Source organism: Tachysurus vachellii, chromosome 20, assembly GCF_030014155.1.
Source record: "Tachysurus vachellii isolate PV-2020 chromosome 20, HZAU_Pvac_v1, whole genome shotgun sequence".
Taxonomy (NCBI): Eukaryota; Metazoa; Chordata; class Actinopteri; order Siluriformes; family Bagridae; genus Tachysurus; species Tachysurus vachellii.
This window is the reverse complement of record NC_083479.1, coordinates 3064754-3078617: the sequence shown is the minus strand read 5'-3', so window position 1 is coordinate 3078617 and position 13864 is coordinate 3064754. Positions and strand designations below refer to the sequence as shown.

General features: G+C 38.6%; 2 protein-coding genes across 3 annotated transcripts in view; both read left to right on the top strand.

Annotated features, from left to right (window-relative positions):
- Positions 1-6262, top strand: part of nf1b (neurofibromin 1b) — a 60606-nt gene extending 54344 nt beyond the window's left edge. Inside the window, exons 52-57 of the mRNA XM_060895539.1 lie at positions 443-570; positions 875-975; positions 1256-1398; positions 1568-1614; positions 1833-2049; positions 3510-6262. Coding sequence (XP_060751522.1) covers positions 443-570; positions 875-975; positions 1256-1398; positions 1568-1614; positions 1833-2049; positions 3510-3652 — 779 coding nt within the window. The 3' untranslated portion in view covers positions 3653-6262. The remainder of the gene's footprint in view (positions 1-442; positions 571-874; positions 976-1255; positions 1399-1567; positions 1615-1832; positions 2050-3509) is intronic.
- A 321-nt stretch (positions 6263-6583) lies between these two features.
- On the top strand, positions 6584-11824 carry akap1a (A kinase (PRKA) anchor protein 1a). Of its 2 annotated transcripts, none has more exons than XM_060896125.1 (11): positions 6584-6636; positions 7545-8582; positions 8748-8854; positions 9025-9151; positions 9393-9517; positions 10072-10249; positions 10470-10617; positions 10712-10779; positions 11000-11073; positions 11267-11326; positions 11578-11824. In XM_060896125.1, exons 2-11 carry the CDS (start codon positions 7562-7564, stop codon positions 11638-11640), a joined length of 1971 nt encoding a protein of 656 aa, XP_060752108.1. In that variant the 5' UTR covers positions 6584-6636; positions 7545-7561; the 3' UTR covers positions 11641-11824. The 2 variants fall into 2 exon arrangements, with proteins under 2 accessions (XP_060752108.1, XP_060752107.1); XM_060896124.1 differs by having other exon boundaries at positions 10467-10617; positions 11578-11823.
- Positions 11825-13864: the final 2040 nt, after the last annotated feature.

Sequence of the window (13864 nt, the reverse complement as noted above, 5' to 3'; positions counted from 1 at the left end):
CTGAATCTATATATAAATGATATATTACTGTCAAGACCATAAACAATTCTGTATCATTGCTAGCCTACTTCTGGCTGCACGAAGTGTTTCAGATGTGTGTGTGTGTGTGTGTGTGTGTGTGTGTGTGTGTGTGTGTGCGTGTGTGTGTGAAATGTTTAGAAGGATAAAAAAATGCATAACAAAAGAACCCTTTGTTTAGGTTTACCAAAAAATGAATAGTTCTATGACAGGGAAAACAAAATAAAATGAGCATTAACATTAGCGCTATAAAAAAAAATAAAATAAAGATTTCTCTTTGTGAAGGATTTCCAGGGCTCTCATGCATATGCGCAGTACATATTTGCATATTTTATGCATAATCATCAGATGTTACCAAAAAAGAAACTAACTTTAAACAAATCTTTTTGATGTAGGATTTTATTATTATTATTTTTTTAAACAGAATCCCAAAGAATCTCTCAGCAGCAGCACCACCACCTGAGGAAGGTCTCCGTGTCCGAGTCCAACGTCCTCCTGGACGAGGAGGTTCTCACTGACCCCAAGATCCAGGCGCTTCTGCTCACCGTGCTGGTATGAGCTCATCTCTCACACACTTTCACACTCACTCGGCTGTCATTAGTCTCACTTCCTCTTTCAGGCCCTTTGGTGTATTTGTTCATGGATCATATTTGTTTCCTGTTATTTTTTTTTGTCTCTCTATGTGCGTCTCTGTTCCTCTTCAGAGTGTCACTTATAACACATGGTTTCATAACCTGTTGACTTCTCCATTTTATAAAGATATTGAAAATTTCCCCTTTTTTTTTATTCAGAAAGATATAAATAATCGATGATAATCCAATTTTAATACGTAAACAAGTGTGGGTTTCTGTTGCAGGCAACGCAGGTCAAAAACACGACGGACGAATTCGACCAGAGAATTCTCTATGAGTTTTTAGCCGAGGCCTGCGTCGTCTTTCCGAAAGTCTTTCCTGTCGTGTAAGTGACAGAATTTGTTTTTTTTTTAGAATTTCCGCTAGAAAATGTCATAAAAATCTAATCATATGAATATACACATGGAAAATGATGTCAATCCTACAAGCCCCACCCCCTTTGCAGCGCTTGCATATAAAAAACATGATTGGCTAATGCTTTATGAAGCAAAAACCCCAACCATATATTCAGTAGTCATGTTTTCAGCTCTTAAATGAACCCTTCTGAAATCATTTAGTCACAAAAGCACCTTCTGTATCTCCTTCTACACGATTTTTTTGTGCAGTCACAACCTCTTGGACTCGAAGATCAACACGCTGCTGTCTATGTGCCAGGACCCGAACCTGTTGAACCCTGTGCATGGCATCGTACAGAGCGTGGTGTACCAAGAGGAGTCGCCACCGCAGTACCAGCCCTCGTATCTTCAGAGTAAAAACGCACACATTATCTACATATAATTCACTTCCTGTGTATACAATTAAAGCACAGTACTACAGTATTTTTGTGTCACAGGGTGACTTCAGTCTGTAAGAGCGCTGATATAAGATATGACATGATGTGATGTCACGTCCTTTACCGCTTTCTCTCTCACACACAGCTTTCGGATTTAACGGACTCTGGAGAGTCGCTGGACCTTTTTCGAAGGTAGTGAGCTTTCATTTCTCCAGTTTAGCCAACAACAGGAAGTGGCTCGGGAAAGCGCGCTCTTTTGCATTATTAAAAACGCGTCTTCAGAGATTTCTGCTGATTATTATTTATTTATTTTTTTACATTAATACACAGATAAACATTGTCAGCTGGTGCTTGGTATCTGATGGTGCAGTTTTATTTTTAAACCCGAGCCGTTGTCATGCCGCCCACAGCAAAACCAGATCCCTGACTACGCTGAGCTGATTGTTAAGTTTCTGGACGCTCTGATTGACATCTATCTGCCTGGGATCGATGAGGACGGCAGCGAGGAGGCACTGAGGAGCCCCACGTCTCCTTATCCACCTCCGACCCAGAGCCAGCTCAGCATCACTGCCAACCTCAACCTCTCCAACTCCATGACCTCTCTGGCTACATCGCAACACACTGCAGGTCAGCACACACACCCACACACACACAACCTGCCGATATTGTGGCCATTAACATCCTGACAGCCAATATTCATTCAGCACACACACACAACCACACCACACACTACAGTACAGACAATCTTAAAGGAACGCTTTTTAGGGTTCTAACATCAACCACACTGTTTCTAATACATTCCCGGTGGATTAACGCAGGCTGATTTGTTACAGTAGTACAGAACGAAAGCACGAAACAAAACATTTGTCCAAAATAAAATACATTTGCATCACACGTCCTTTGTCTCTGCTCTTGTAGTTGGCACAGGGGGTGAGTTTGTACCTGCTGTAAAGCTTTAAAGGCTTTCAGGTGAAGATTCATTTGATTTACCTGAGATCTGGCTTTAAATTACAATTCAGACGGCTTAAAAAAAAAAAAAAGGATTAATTTTAACACAGCGCCTGAGAACGTCCTGTTACGCAGCAAGGTCATTTCCTTTTTTGCATTAGCTTCATTTGAATCTGCTTATGGCTCGGTGTTTGTTTACCGGGAGAGTTGTTTTGGCAGCTAGGGAAATGTTCGCTACCATTAGATTGGTGCAAATGCAACCTTGAAACATCTCTTAGGCAGAAGTTCGCTTGGTGTTTGTTTAGTGGGAGAGTTGTTCAAGCAGCTAGGGAAATGTTCACTACCATTAGCTTGGAGCAACATAGTCATGGTGATAATGTAACCTCCAAACCTCATGTCTTAAAAGCGGAAAATCGATCTTAAACAAACAAAAAAAAAAGCATTCATTTATATGAATTCTACAATAAATACAAAGATTATTATGCCGGGTCGAATTCAAAATTTATCCAAATCAAACAAACAAGTAAATAAAAGCTAAAATGATCCATTGCTGAAAGGATTTTTATTAATAGTCAGTATATTTTTAAAGACATCCATAAAGAAATACTTATTATAAGGTTATTTCATCAGACTGTTTGTTTTGACTGAGACTGAATTGATCCTGTTGTAATGTGTCAGTCATCAGCAGTGGGCGGAGTCAGAGATGATGATGATGATGATGATGATGACAGACACATTACAACAGGATGCCTATGACCATCACTTTGCAATAAAGAACTGTCTTCTTAAATGAATGAATATAAAATAGAATTAAAATGATTTGTGCAAATCGATCAGATCTTTTTCAGACATTTAGACAGATGTTTGATGTTTACACCACTGTATAACTTGTTTTTTGCAACAATTTAATGTGATGTTAAACAATGCATTAAACAGTCATCAGCAGTGGGCGGAGTCAGAGATGATGATGATGATGATGATGATTATGATGATTGATTGCTCACTGTTTCAGGTGTGATTAGAAATCGGATTAATTTTCAGTCAAACAGCAAACAGTTTGTTTCTTTCCAGCTCTTTTTCCCCCTCATGCCAGTGTGTGTCTCTTATCAGCTCTCTCAGTGTGCGTCGTCTCTATGCAGGTGTCGATAAGGAGAACACGGAGATGTCTCCTAACACTGCGGTTCCCAGCAGCGGACGCGCTCGTCACGGCTCAGCCAGCAACGTCCAGAAGCAGCGCAGCGCCGGCAGCTTCAAGAGACCAAGCATTAAGAAGATCGTATGAAAACGGCGCCTTCTGCTGGGCCACTTACACCATGCTGCATTTCTACTCACACGCTCCTTCCTTCTTTTCTCTCCTCTTAGTTTATCCTCCGTTTTCAGCCATACGTTGCCTGACGATCAATAAAAAAACGCCAGGACTTATGGGAAAGAAGTTCTCAAATGTTGGAGAACCAGACAGTGTTTGAGGAGAATTTTACATGTTTATAAAATTAAACTTGATTTAGTTTTTTTTAATTATTAATATTATTCCACACCAGGTGACTAAAGGAAAAGCACTGAGATTTAACATTGAGTGTTTTGTATGCTACCCTCCTCCTCTCACCCCCCCTCCCCCCCTTTTTATTTCTTTTTTTTATCATCAGTTTTAATGGAAACTCCTGAAACACACTTCTTTTTTTTCTCCACAGGGTTTTAATTTTCGAACATTCTACTTTTAGTAAAAGCGATTTTTTTTTTCTTTTTTTTTAAAGTCTATGGTCAGATAGCTGGCTTTTAGCACTTCAATTAGAGTCTATATTTCTGGACGTATATAGGCTAATGACAGTTTTAATAAATAGCTAGACTGACTGATAGATAGATAGATAGATAGATAGATACAGTAGATAGATAGATAGATAGATGGTTTTGACTGTTGCATGGTTGTTGCTTCCAGATGAATGGATGGATGCATGTATTTAAAAAATCTATAAAAACACCATGTTGATGAGGGCGATCAGAGGAGAATGGAGAGATTGGTTGGAGCTGATAGGAAGACCGTGATAACACAACCACCTTTGTACGACCGTGATGAGAACCTGAAGACAAGAACCTGAGGTTACAGGAGGCACAGGCTCATCCAGTCTAGGCTTCTTCCTTGAAATGATCTAAACAGCATTTATTATAGTGTATCTCTCTCCCTGATGATGATGATGATGATGATGATGATGATGATATTGCTCAGTCCCTAATCTGTTTCTGATTATTAACATCAGACTGAAATTTGTTTAGAACGAACTATTGATTGGTGTAAATAAATAGGTCTAGTTTCACATCAAGTTTTGAAATGAGGAGGAAACTAAAACAGGGCAGTTCAGCGTTTAAAGTTGCAGTTTGTAAGATCTCTGATAGTTGTAAAATCTCAGAAAGTGTAGAAATGATACCGTGCAATTATGCTGCAGTATTCTGTTGTCTCATGCAGGGTGTATTCGCTTCATGCCTGTGTTCTTTGGATAGGCTCCGGATGCATGACCCTGACCTGCATGCAAATATATAATGAGTCCACGTGCAGTTCCTTACACATGCAACAGAGGGAGCAAAATATTACTAACTGCACCTTTAGGACTCCAATCTGTTATTTAAGGGCAGGGTTCTGAATCCTAGACGGTTAATACTCTGTGTGGGTTTATGTCTGCCTCACTTTTATGCCATTTGTACTGTAATACTCTGGCAGATGCTGAACTATCACCACCACCAACCAAAATACGTAAACAAATGCATTTTTTAATCAGTCTGCGCTTCCCTGAGTGCTCTTATCCGCATACATGATGTCATTGACTGTCCACTTGTCCACTGTGTCATGTTAAAAGATATTTTAGTACTTTTTATTGAAACTAATGAACTTTGGCGAGGGATACGAGGTGAGATGGCACTGTGCAGGTTTTAATGTTAAGGATTTATGACATATTTGTTCTTTTTTGCATTTAGGTTGTTTTTTATTAATCCTGTTTTTATTTGACATTATAATATTATAACATTATAATATGGCTTTATTCTAATCGTCAGCGAGTCAGTGAGTCAGTGAGTGAGTCAGTCAGTCAGTCAGTCAGACAGTGAGTGAGTGAGTCAGTGAGTGAGTGAGTCAGTGAGTGAGTGAGTCAGTGATTGAGTGAGTCAGTCAGTCACCATTAGTGAGCGAGTTGAGTCAGAGACTGAGTAAGTCATTGAGTGAGTCAGACAGTCAGTCAGTCACTGTCAGTGAGTGAGTCAGTGAGTGAGTCAGTCAGACAGTCAGTGAGTGAATGAGTCAGTCAGTCAGACAATCAGTCATTCGGTCAGTCACAGTCAGTGAGTGAGACAGTCAGTGAGTGAGTCAGTCAGTCAGTCAGTCAGCGAGTCAGTCAGACAATCAGTAAGTGAGTCAGTCAGACAATCAGTGAGTCAGTCAGTGAGTCAGTCAGACGATCAGTAAGAGTCAGTGAGTCAGACAGTCAGTGAGTGAGTGAGTTTAGTCAGACTTTCACAACACCTTAACTAGTTAAAAGTGTAATTTGCTGACGTTATGCAAAACCATTTTTTAATCTATTTCCTGTTTTATACACTTCACAACTGTACATAATTTTGTGTAAAAAAAAAAAAAAAGATATATTTACTACACTGTAAATACATGTAACAATATATTGTATTATTTTTGCTTTTTGTAAAACATGTAAAACATGAAGATGTACAACAACGTGTAGGTAACAGAGACCTCCATCACGTCCGCAGCTCTACGTCGTAACTCATCTGAGGAGAAACAGAGAAGATCAACGCCATTGTATAGAGCTGTTAAATAATCATTTCACTTACTATCTGATTTCATATTTACACACCTTAAAAACACTAATAAACTCAATCCTGCCCAGGTTATATGTCATGGCCTACACTTGATGCTGATTATTTCTGTAATTTTATTTTATAACCTGTTTTTTTTCCTATAATGGTCTTGGAACAAAGACCCAAATTATAATAAATATTCATTATTTGCAAGACATCAGGAAATTAATGAGCTTTCTTAGACCATTTATTTACTAGAGTGAGGCAGAATATCAAACAGCACTATGTTTGAAACAGAGTGCACTATATAAGGTACAGGATCCTATGATTAACACTATACGAAGGGCCCCTATATAGGGAGCCTGAAGCTATTCGGCGTCAGTGTTCAAATAATGACCGTTAATTAATTAGCGGCACGTGCGACTTTTTCGCCTCAGTTATGACACTGTTTCAACCGTCGGCTCTGGATTTGAGGTAAAATATCGTCATTTAGCGTTAAAATTGTTTTCTCTTCGTGTTTCACACAAAAAACAAGGTTAGTTTGTCAAGTCGGTGCGGTAAGTTTTAAATAATTGTGTGAATGTTTGGGCGCAGCGTCGTTGTTTTGAGTTTCAAGCTAACATGCTAACGCTGGCGGTGACGTTAAAGTTTGTATTTTTCCTGCTTAAACGAAGCCTGACAAAAGACGTGTAAAAACATATAGAACCTGTATTAAAACGACAAGTTATAAAAACGTAAGCTGGTTTTGCTGACGTCTTTTTAAACACGTTTATTTCGTACTTAAGATGATTACGCGAAAGAGTCGACTCGCGGATTCGGCTCTTTAAAGTAAACAGAAAGCTCTTTAAAGCCGCATTTTTGACAGCTATTATTTTCCCCCCTATTTATTATATCAGGTCTATTATGGAATTTTGATGAATTTTAGGGATAAGTAGAATAATAATAATTTTCTTTATCGATATTTTTTTGTTTGCCTTGCTGATTTTATAGGTTTTTAAAAAGATGTATAATATTCAAAGCAAATATTTTATTATTTATTAGTTATTAAATATTTATATGAGTAGATTTTTTTCTGAACGATTATATATTTGGGCAAAGAACAAAAGTTACTAATTAGTTTTTTGGCAAACTTTTAATTTATATAAAACAATAATAAAACTGCCAATGAGTGATTTAACTGAATTCATTTTAATTGCTCTATGATTCATGATTCTCCATGTGTATATGATTCATTTAATTGAATCATGATTATATGCTTCATGATTCTATGATTCATTTAATTGAATCAAGATTGGTCATTCAGAGAATTTTCGCTTGATGCATTTGGTCACCAGTTTGTGGTGTTCTCTCATTTTACACCTAACCATTTATTTTATTTTCAGGTTTAAGTGACTAGAAAATGCTGAAGTTACCCATCAGGCCTCTTGTGCCTCTGTCAGCACTTGCTCTGCTCGGCTGGTGCTGGTACACTGTTAGGAAGAAGAGGAACCTATGCGAGAGATCTGAAGAACAAGTCTTGGTCTCATCTGCTGCTAGAAAGCAAAGCATAGCAGAGAATGTTACAATACAGGACGCTGCCAGTGGAAATGCGCTGGACTCGAAAACACGTTTTCAGTCGCAGGAAAAACTAGCGGATGACCAAAATCATGACCTTGACAGCTCTCAGCCTAGCAGTACCATGGAGGACTCGTCTGTCCTGTCTGCGAACCCACAAACCGCCATTCTCACCTCCACGCCAGTTCTAAAAGGAATTCGTCCAGAACCAGAAGGAGAGGTATCCAAAGTGCAAGCATCTCTGCTTCTGGCCGAGAAGTCAGAAACGGAGACAGACAAAGAGGATGAGAACGTTAAAGGTCACTCGGACATTAAAGCGATCAAGACGCAAGACTCTTTTGCACAGCAGCCCACAGGGATTGTGTGCCCCAAAGAACATGGAGTCGCTAACGTGTCTGAAAAGCAATACGACAGCAGCCCGTGTCTGAGTGAAGCCGATGGCCCGGTCGTTGAGGTTATCAGTGGTGTTGCAGAAGAGATCACAGCAATTGGTGGCATTTTAAAAAGAAAAGGTCATGTGGAACCAAGGGTAACTCCGCAAAGCCAAGTGCAACTTGAAAAAACTGACGAGGTGAGTAACATTTTAGCGGTCACTAAGAAAGATCCCGGAGCTCTTACTAAGACCATGGAGGAAAGTGTCTCTTCAGCATATAAGCAGAATGAACCCCCTACAATTTTCCCACAATGGGAGGATTCAGGCTGCAGCATGTGCCATTCAGAGGATGGGGTAGAAGCAGAGAAAGCTTCTAGCAAGTCTCAAGCTGTGGAGAAAACGTCCTGCAACGTTTCATTATCTTCTGAATCTCACCAAGCCATAGCCCCAAGAAATGGAAATCTCTCAAGACAAAAGGCAGACACCTCTAAAGGTTAGCTCAGTAATGTTACAGCTCGAACCTTTTTTAAGCTTTTAGTTTCACTACTACACTGAATCTTGGAAATAAATAAATGCATTTGTTAATAACACGACATAGATTTTGGGCAAAGATGCCTTAAAGCCTAAAATGGCCGCTTCATCAGATGTTCTTTTGCAGGTGTTAATGGCACACAGTCTACGAGTGAAGAGGGCAGGGTCACCACTAGTCGAGCCACGCAGTCTAGAAACTCACCCCATATCCTGTGGAACATAGAGGTGCCAGCGGTGAGTGTCTTAGTGCAGATGCTAAAGTTTGTATCTTTAGGTTTTGGAAGAGTGAAGCTTCCTCATACTGTCATAGGAGCTCACAAAATGAATGTGTGATTAAGCTGTTTTATCCTGGACCTTTTAATAATTAGCTTTTAAATTCGCGTATCTTTTTTTTTTTGTGGCAGCACCTCATTGGGCGATTAATTGGAAAGAAAGGGAAGTATATTTGCTCCGTGAAACAAAGTTCTGGTGCGAAGATCTGCGTGTCTGCTCTTCCGTACACATACGAGTTTCAGATCTGTCATATAGAGGGTGAGTTTTAATCGTTAATGACCACCTTTGGGGTAGTGGTTAAGGTGTTTGATTACCAGTCGGAAGGCTGTGAGTTCGAATCCCATGCCCACCAAACCGCCACTGCTGGGCCTCTGAGTAAGGTCCTTAACGCTCTGTTGCTTAGCTAAAAATAAAAATGTTAGTCACTTTGGATAATGGCATCTGTCAAATGCTGTAAATGTGAACTGAAAATGTACTGTCACTTGGCTGTTCCACTCAGGGTCTGAGGTGCAGGTGGATAAAGCGCTGGCACTAATCAGAAAAAAGTTCAAAGATTTGGATTTAAGCAACCGCCTGAACAGTTCACAACCTGCTGCAGTTCATTCTCTACCCATCACTTCCTGGGTAAGTAAGTAAGTGACTGCTATTTTTTTACATCTATTAATAATATATAAATTGATAAAAGAACATCTGCTTTTAAATTAAAGGCCTTGATCGGTTCTGGGAGGATGACATCAGGTTTTTCTTTTTTTGGACTTCTAATCCACAGAGAAATTTGTCTTTTCTGCTCTAAATACATTTATTTTTTGTCAAATAGTGGGTTATTATCCTTGTTAATGATAATTTAACATTATTCTGGTTCCTGCGTGTCATATCTTTTGCTGTTTTGAAAATAGAAGCAAGAACTATGCAAACCATGTCTTTATGGAGCTCACATTGTGCACAAGCTGGAAAAGGGCTGTTCCTGGCTTGTCAGTTGAACTTTGGGGTAACAGTATGGGAAGGGTCCACATATAGGTGTGATGTTTTAGTTTAGTGGTCAGGTTTCCACATGTTTGCCCACTTGCTCTGTGTGTGTGTGTGTGTGTTTTGTATGTATTGTATAAAATATTTCTTTTTTTTTCCCCCTAAACATCTTTCACCTTCAACCTGACATAAGTAAATATATGTGTGTGTAGCTGCCACTACCTCAGGATGGAACTGTGGAGGTCATTGTACCACGGGTGGAGGCAGCAAATTACCTCTTTGTTCAGCAGCACACACACCCCACCTATTATGGCCTGTGCAGTCTCACTGAGCAGATGCTGTTCTGCTACTGTCATTCAGGATGCCCCAGCCTGCCCACTCCTGTGGAAGGTACAGCAAGTTCTCTCCACTCACAAACATACTGCCTTCAGGCCTCTATTTGTCTTGCCCTTTTCTGTTAGGTTTCTCAGCTTATTTCATACATACTGTTTTGCCAAGGATGGATTTTAGATGCCATTTACATTATTCTGATAAACATTCACACACAATACAAACAAATATCTAAATTCTGAGCATTTGTATAATATTGTTTCTGTCTTTCTCACAGCAGGAGTTTTATGTGCTGCCCCGTCTCCTGATGGTGCCTGGTGGAGAGCTCAAGTTATTCAGCATTACAAAGACTCTGATATCGTACAGATCCGATATGTGGACTATGGAGGCTATGTGACTGTTAACCTCACTTCTCTGAAGCAGATCAGGTTAATCCTTTCTTCTGTTTTTATTTTCAGGCTTCATTTTTTTGGCATATTGTAAAGACATCAAAAAATTGAGCTTTGCTTATTTTTTTTTCAGATCAGATTTTGTGACTTTGCCTTTCCAAGCATCTGAAGTTATGTTAGAAAACATTGCACCTTTGCCAGGTAAGTAATTATAAAGTGTAAATAATTTTGCTAACATTCTCAACCATGTATTCATGGGATAATTATTAAGTACAGCAAGTTACATTCCAGCATCTGGTTAAATTTGAATGGCACACTTTGTGTTCAGGTTACGTTAGATAACGTTAACGATATGTTAGATGTGAATGTAAGTTTGATTGTGTTATATGATGTGTATAATGCTATTCTTATGATTGCTCAGGAAAGGGGACATTTTCATTCGAAGCCAAAGAGGCTCTTGAGGAATTAACGCGAGGGATTCCTTTGATCATGAAGGTAAAAAACTGATATCCTGAACATTCCTGGTTTTGTTTTTTTGATCCTCTTCTTAAAAGTAGAGAAAACAGCTTGTTTGTACCTGCTTTTCCTCGTGGTCTGTATCAGATATGATCAGGACACTGAAGGAGGAGCTTTGTATAAAATTACTGCTCAGCATTTTAAGTGGCAGTCAAGTGTTTTCTGTTTTCAGGTGACTGGCAGCCAGAACGGACTGCCCTTAGTGCACATGTGGCGACATACAGGAGAAGAGGTTTGTATTGATTAGTCATTAATCTTTTTTATTTATTTTATTTTGTGCTAGAGACACTGATAACCCTGATATTAAACTGTGTAATAAGTGTGCAAGTAGCCTACGTGGCTCTCCAAGATGAGACCCCATAACTTAACAAATATCCAGGTACCCGATGAATTGTATTGTCACATAAAAAAGTATAATAAACATCCCACTGCGTCATTACTTGTTAACCAGGAAGATGGTGTGTCTCCTATTTGCTGATGTAGATGATGTCATTGAATGGAGTGCTGGTGGATCGAGGGCTTTGCTCGTGGTTGGACAGCCACTGATGGTGAACCCTGTACGTGTCTACGTTTTCTTTCTCAAGTCTCTACTCTTTGCTCACACGTGTCTTGGTGCGCACACAGCCGTGCTCTTTGTATTGTGTAAAAAATCATGCGTTGTACATTTTGTTGCATATGAAAATAACCGATTTTCTTAAGAAACTAAAAATAAATATGGAGAAAAAAATTAACATGAACTCAGTAGCTTACAGATAGAATGTAATGCGCATTACAGTGCGTTTCTGTATATGTAAATTGAGCTTTAAGATTTAGTATTTCGTTCTTTGTATTTCTTTGTTTTGGGTTTGACTGAATGTATGTACTAATTATGTCTAATTTCCTATTGCTGCTATGTTGAGAAATGTTGTGTTTTTTTTTTTATATATATAAAACTGTCAGCTTTTGCTGCACGTCTTTTCCCATTTAAAACATGTGGAATCTTCAGCACAATGTGAATGTAATGTGAACCATTAATGGAGCCATGCTGCCGGTTTACAGCACAGACTATAGAAAGGCACTCCATGTGGATTGCTACTATCTTCACTTCATTAAATTAAAGATATCTTCTTAGTGTGCTGCTGTGTGCAAATCACTTCAGTAACACCTGGTGTTTGTAAAAGCCTTTCCTCCTCCTTTTGTGGATAAAAAAAAATTAGTTTTTTTAAATACACTTAAAAAAAAATATGTGGGATAATACATTTTGGCTTTATAATTTAATCTTTAGTATTAATAGTTGTTCAACTCTTACCTGTTCACACACATTGCTGCTAATGTACTGAAGTTATGCAGTTAAAGTTAAATGGTGCAAGCAAAAGCAAAAATGAGGGAACCAACTTTATATTAGCCTCAGACAGTGACCATGAGACTTCAAGTCGTCGGAGAGATATAAGCCCTATAGGTTAACCTTATAAAAAGATGGGAACTTTAGGAGGGAATCAGGCGTGAATGAATTAACACCTATTTCCCCACTGAATCTGGTGATGTGGCTGATTCTACCAAACTAATCTCCTATGGTTAACATAATTATGAGAATTGTTTTTATGAACTCTGGTAAAACTCTTCACAGTAAAAGTGGTCGTGTGATTGCTCGCTTTAGCCTTATCTCAGGACACAGACAGGACATTTTGAGGAAAATATTAAGATGAGATCATGAATATTAATGACTCATAAATTGATATGATGTAAATAAAACGGCTCATAGTAATCTGCATACATTCAATAAAATTGTTATTAAAAGTGAAATAACTGCTGGATTGGTGGGGTTTCTGACAGGCTGTCAATTTGTAGCTTATGTATAAAAGCAGGTATACAGGTTTATAATTTGACTTATTTATTACAGCTTGAAGGCCATCTGCGTTTGTGACTGAGTCAGATTGAAATGTTTTTCATTTCTTTAGATTTATTTTAACGATATATTGAAAACCAAGAGTTTTCCCAGACTGCCACGCATATTGATGTGTGTCCAACCTTGGTTGGATTTTTTTAGAAGAATTAAATTAGTTTAGGTCTTAGTAAATATTGACAATGGCCTTTTTGTTTGTCTGTAGAATGATATCTGCAAGGACTGTGTGTCATAACGCCTGATCGTGGAAAAGGATCTCATGCCGATATTATTGACATCTAGAGGATTTTAGAAGTTCGGATTTTAAATGACGTTTCAACGTACCTCAAGTGTGATCATCAAAAGCTGCTCAGTAACCCAGGTAAGGTGCGTTTATTCTACAGTCTTTTCTATAGCCACGTGTTCAGAAACTATATATCTGAGGTGATTGTAAGCCTGTGTTGCCCATGTCCGAGATTAAAACTAATTAAAAATAAAAATCTACATAATCTCACATCATGCACACGCTTTACTATGTTTTAAAAATGATGCAATATAAATGCAAAACACAGAAAATCCAACTCAGTATGAGCCATTTGTTAAATAAAATTATCTCTATAAGTAACCTCAAAGCTCAAGGCCATAGCAGGTCAAATTTTTTACACAAACTTCACACTTGGATTGAAACCATTACTTTTACTGGATTTAAACTCTGCAGCTTTTTTCTGAAGTACTTTGGCTTTCACACCATGATCTTATAGTTGAACCAGACCTGTGCTTTTTAACGCTTTTAGCACTTGCCACTTGAGGAACTGCAGTCATTACATACTGGACAAGTCATTTTCTTGTCGAGAGCAGCTGTGACATTTTGTTTGTGTTGATTTGGTGCTTTCTGGTCAGTTGGTATGT

Bases quoted from the DNA above. Each gene is read 5' to 3' on its own strand.
- akap1a (XM_060896124.1), top strand. From the start codon at position 7,562: ATGCTGAAGTTACCCATCAGGCCTCTTGTGCCTCTGTCAGCACTTGCT. The intron at 9,152-9,392 runs GTGAGTTTTAAT...TGTTCCACTCAG, and splicing joins TCAGATCTGTCATATAGAGG to GGTCTGAGGTGCAGGTGGAT. The intron at 10,250-10,466 runs GTACAGCAAGTT...TCTTTCTCACAG, and splicing joins CCTGCCCACTCCTGTGGAAG to CAGGAGTTTTATGTGCTGCC.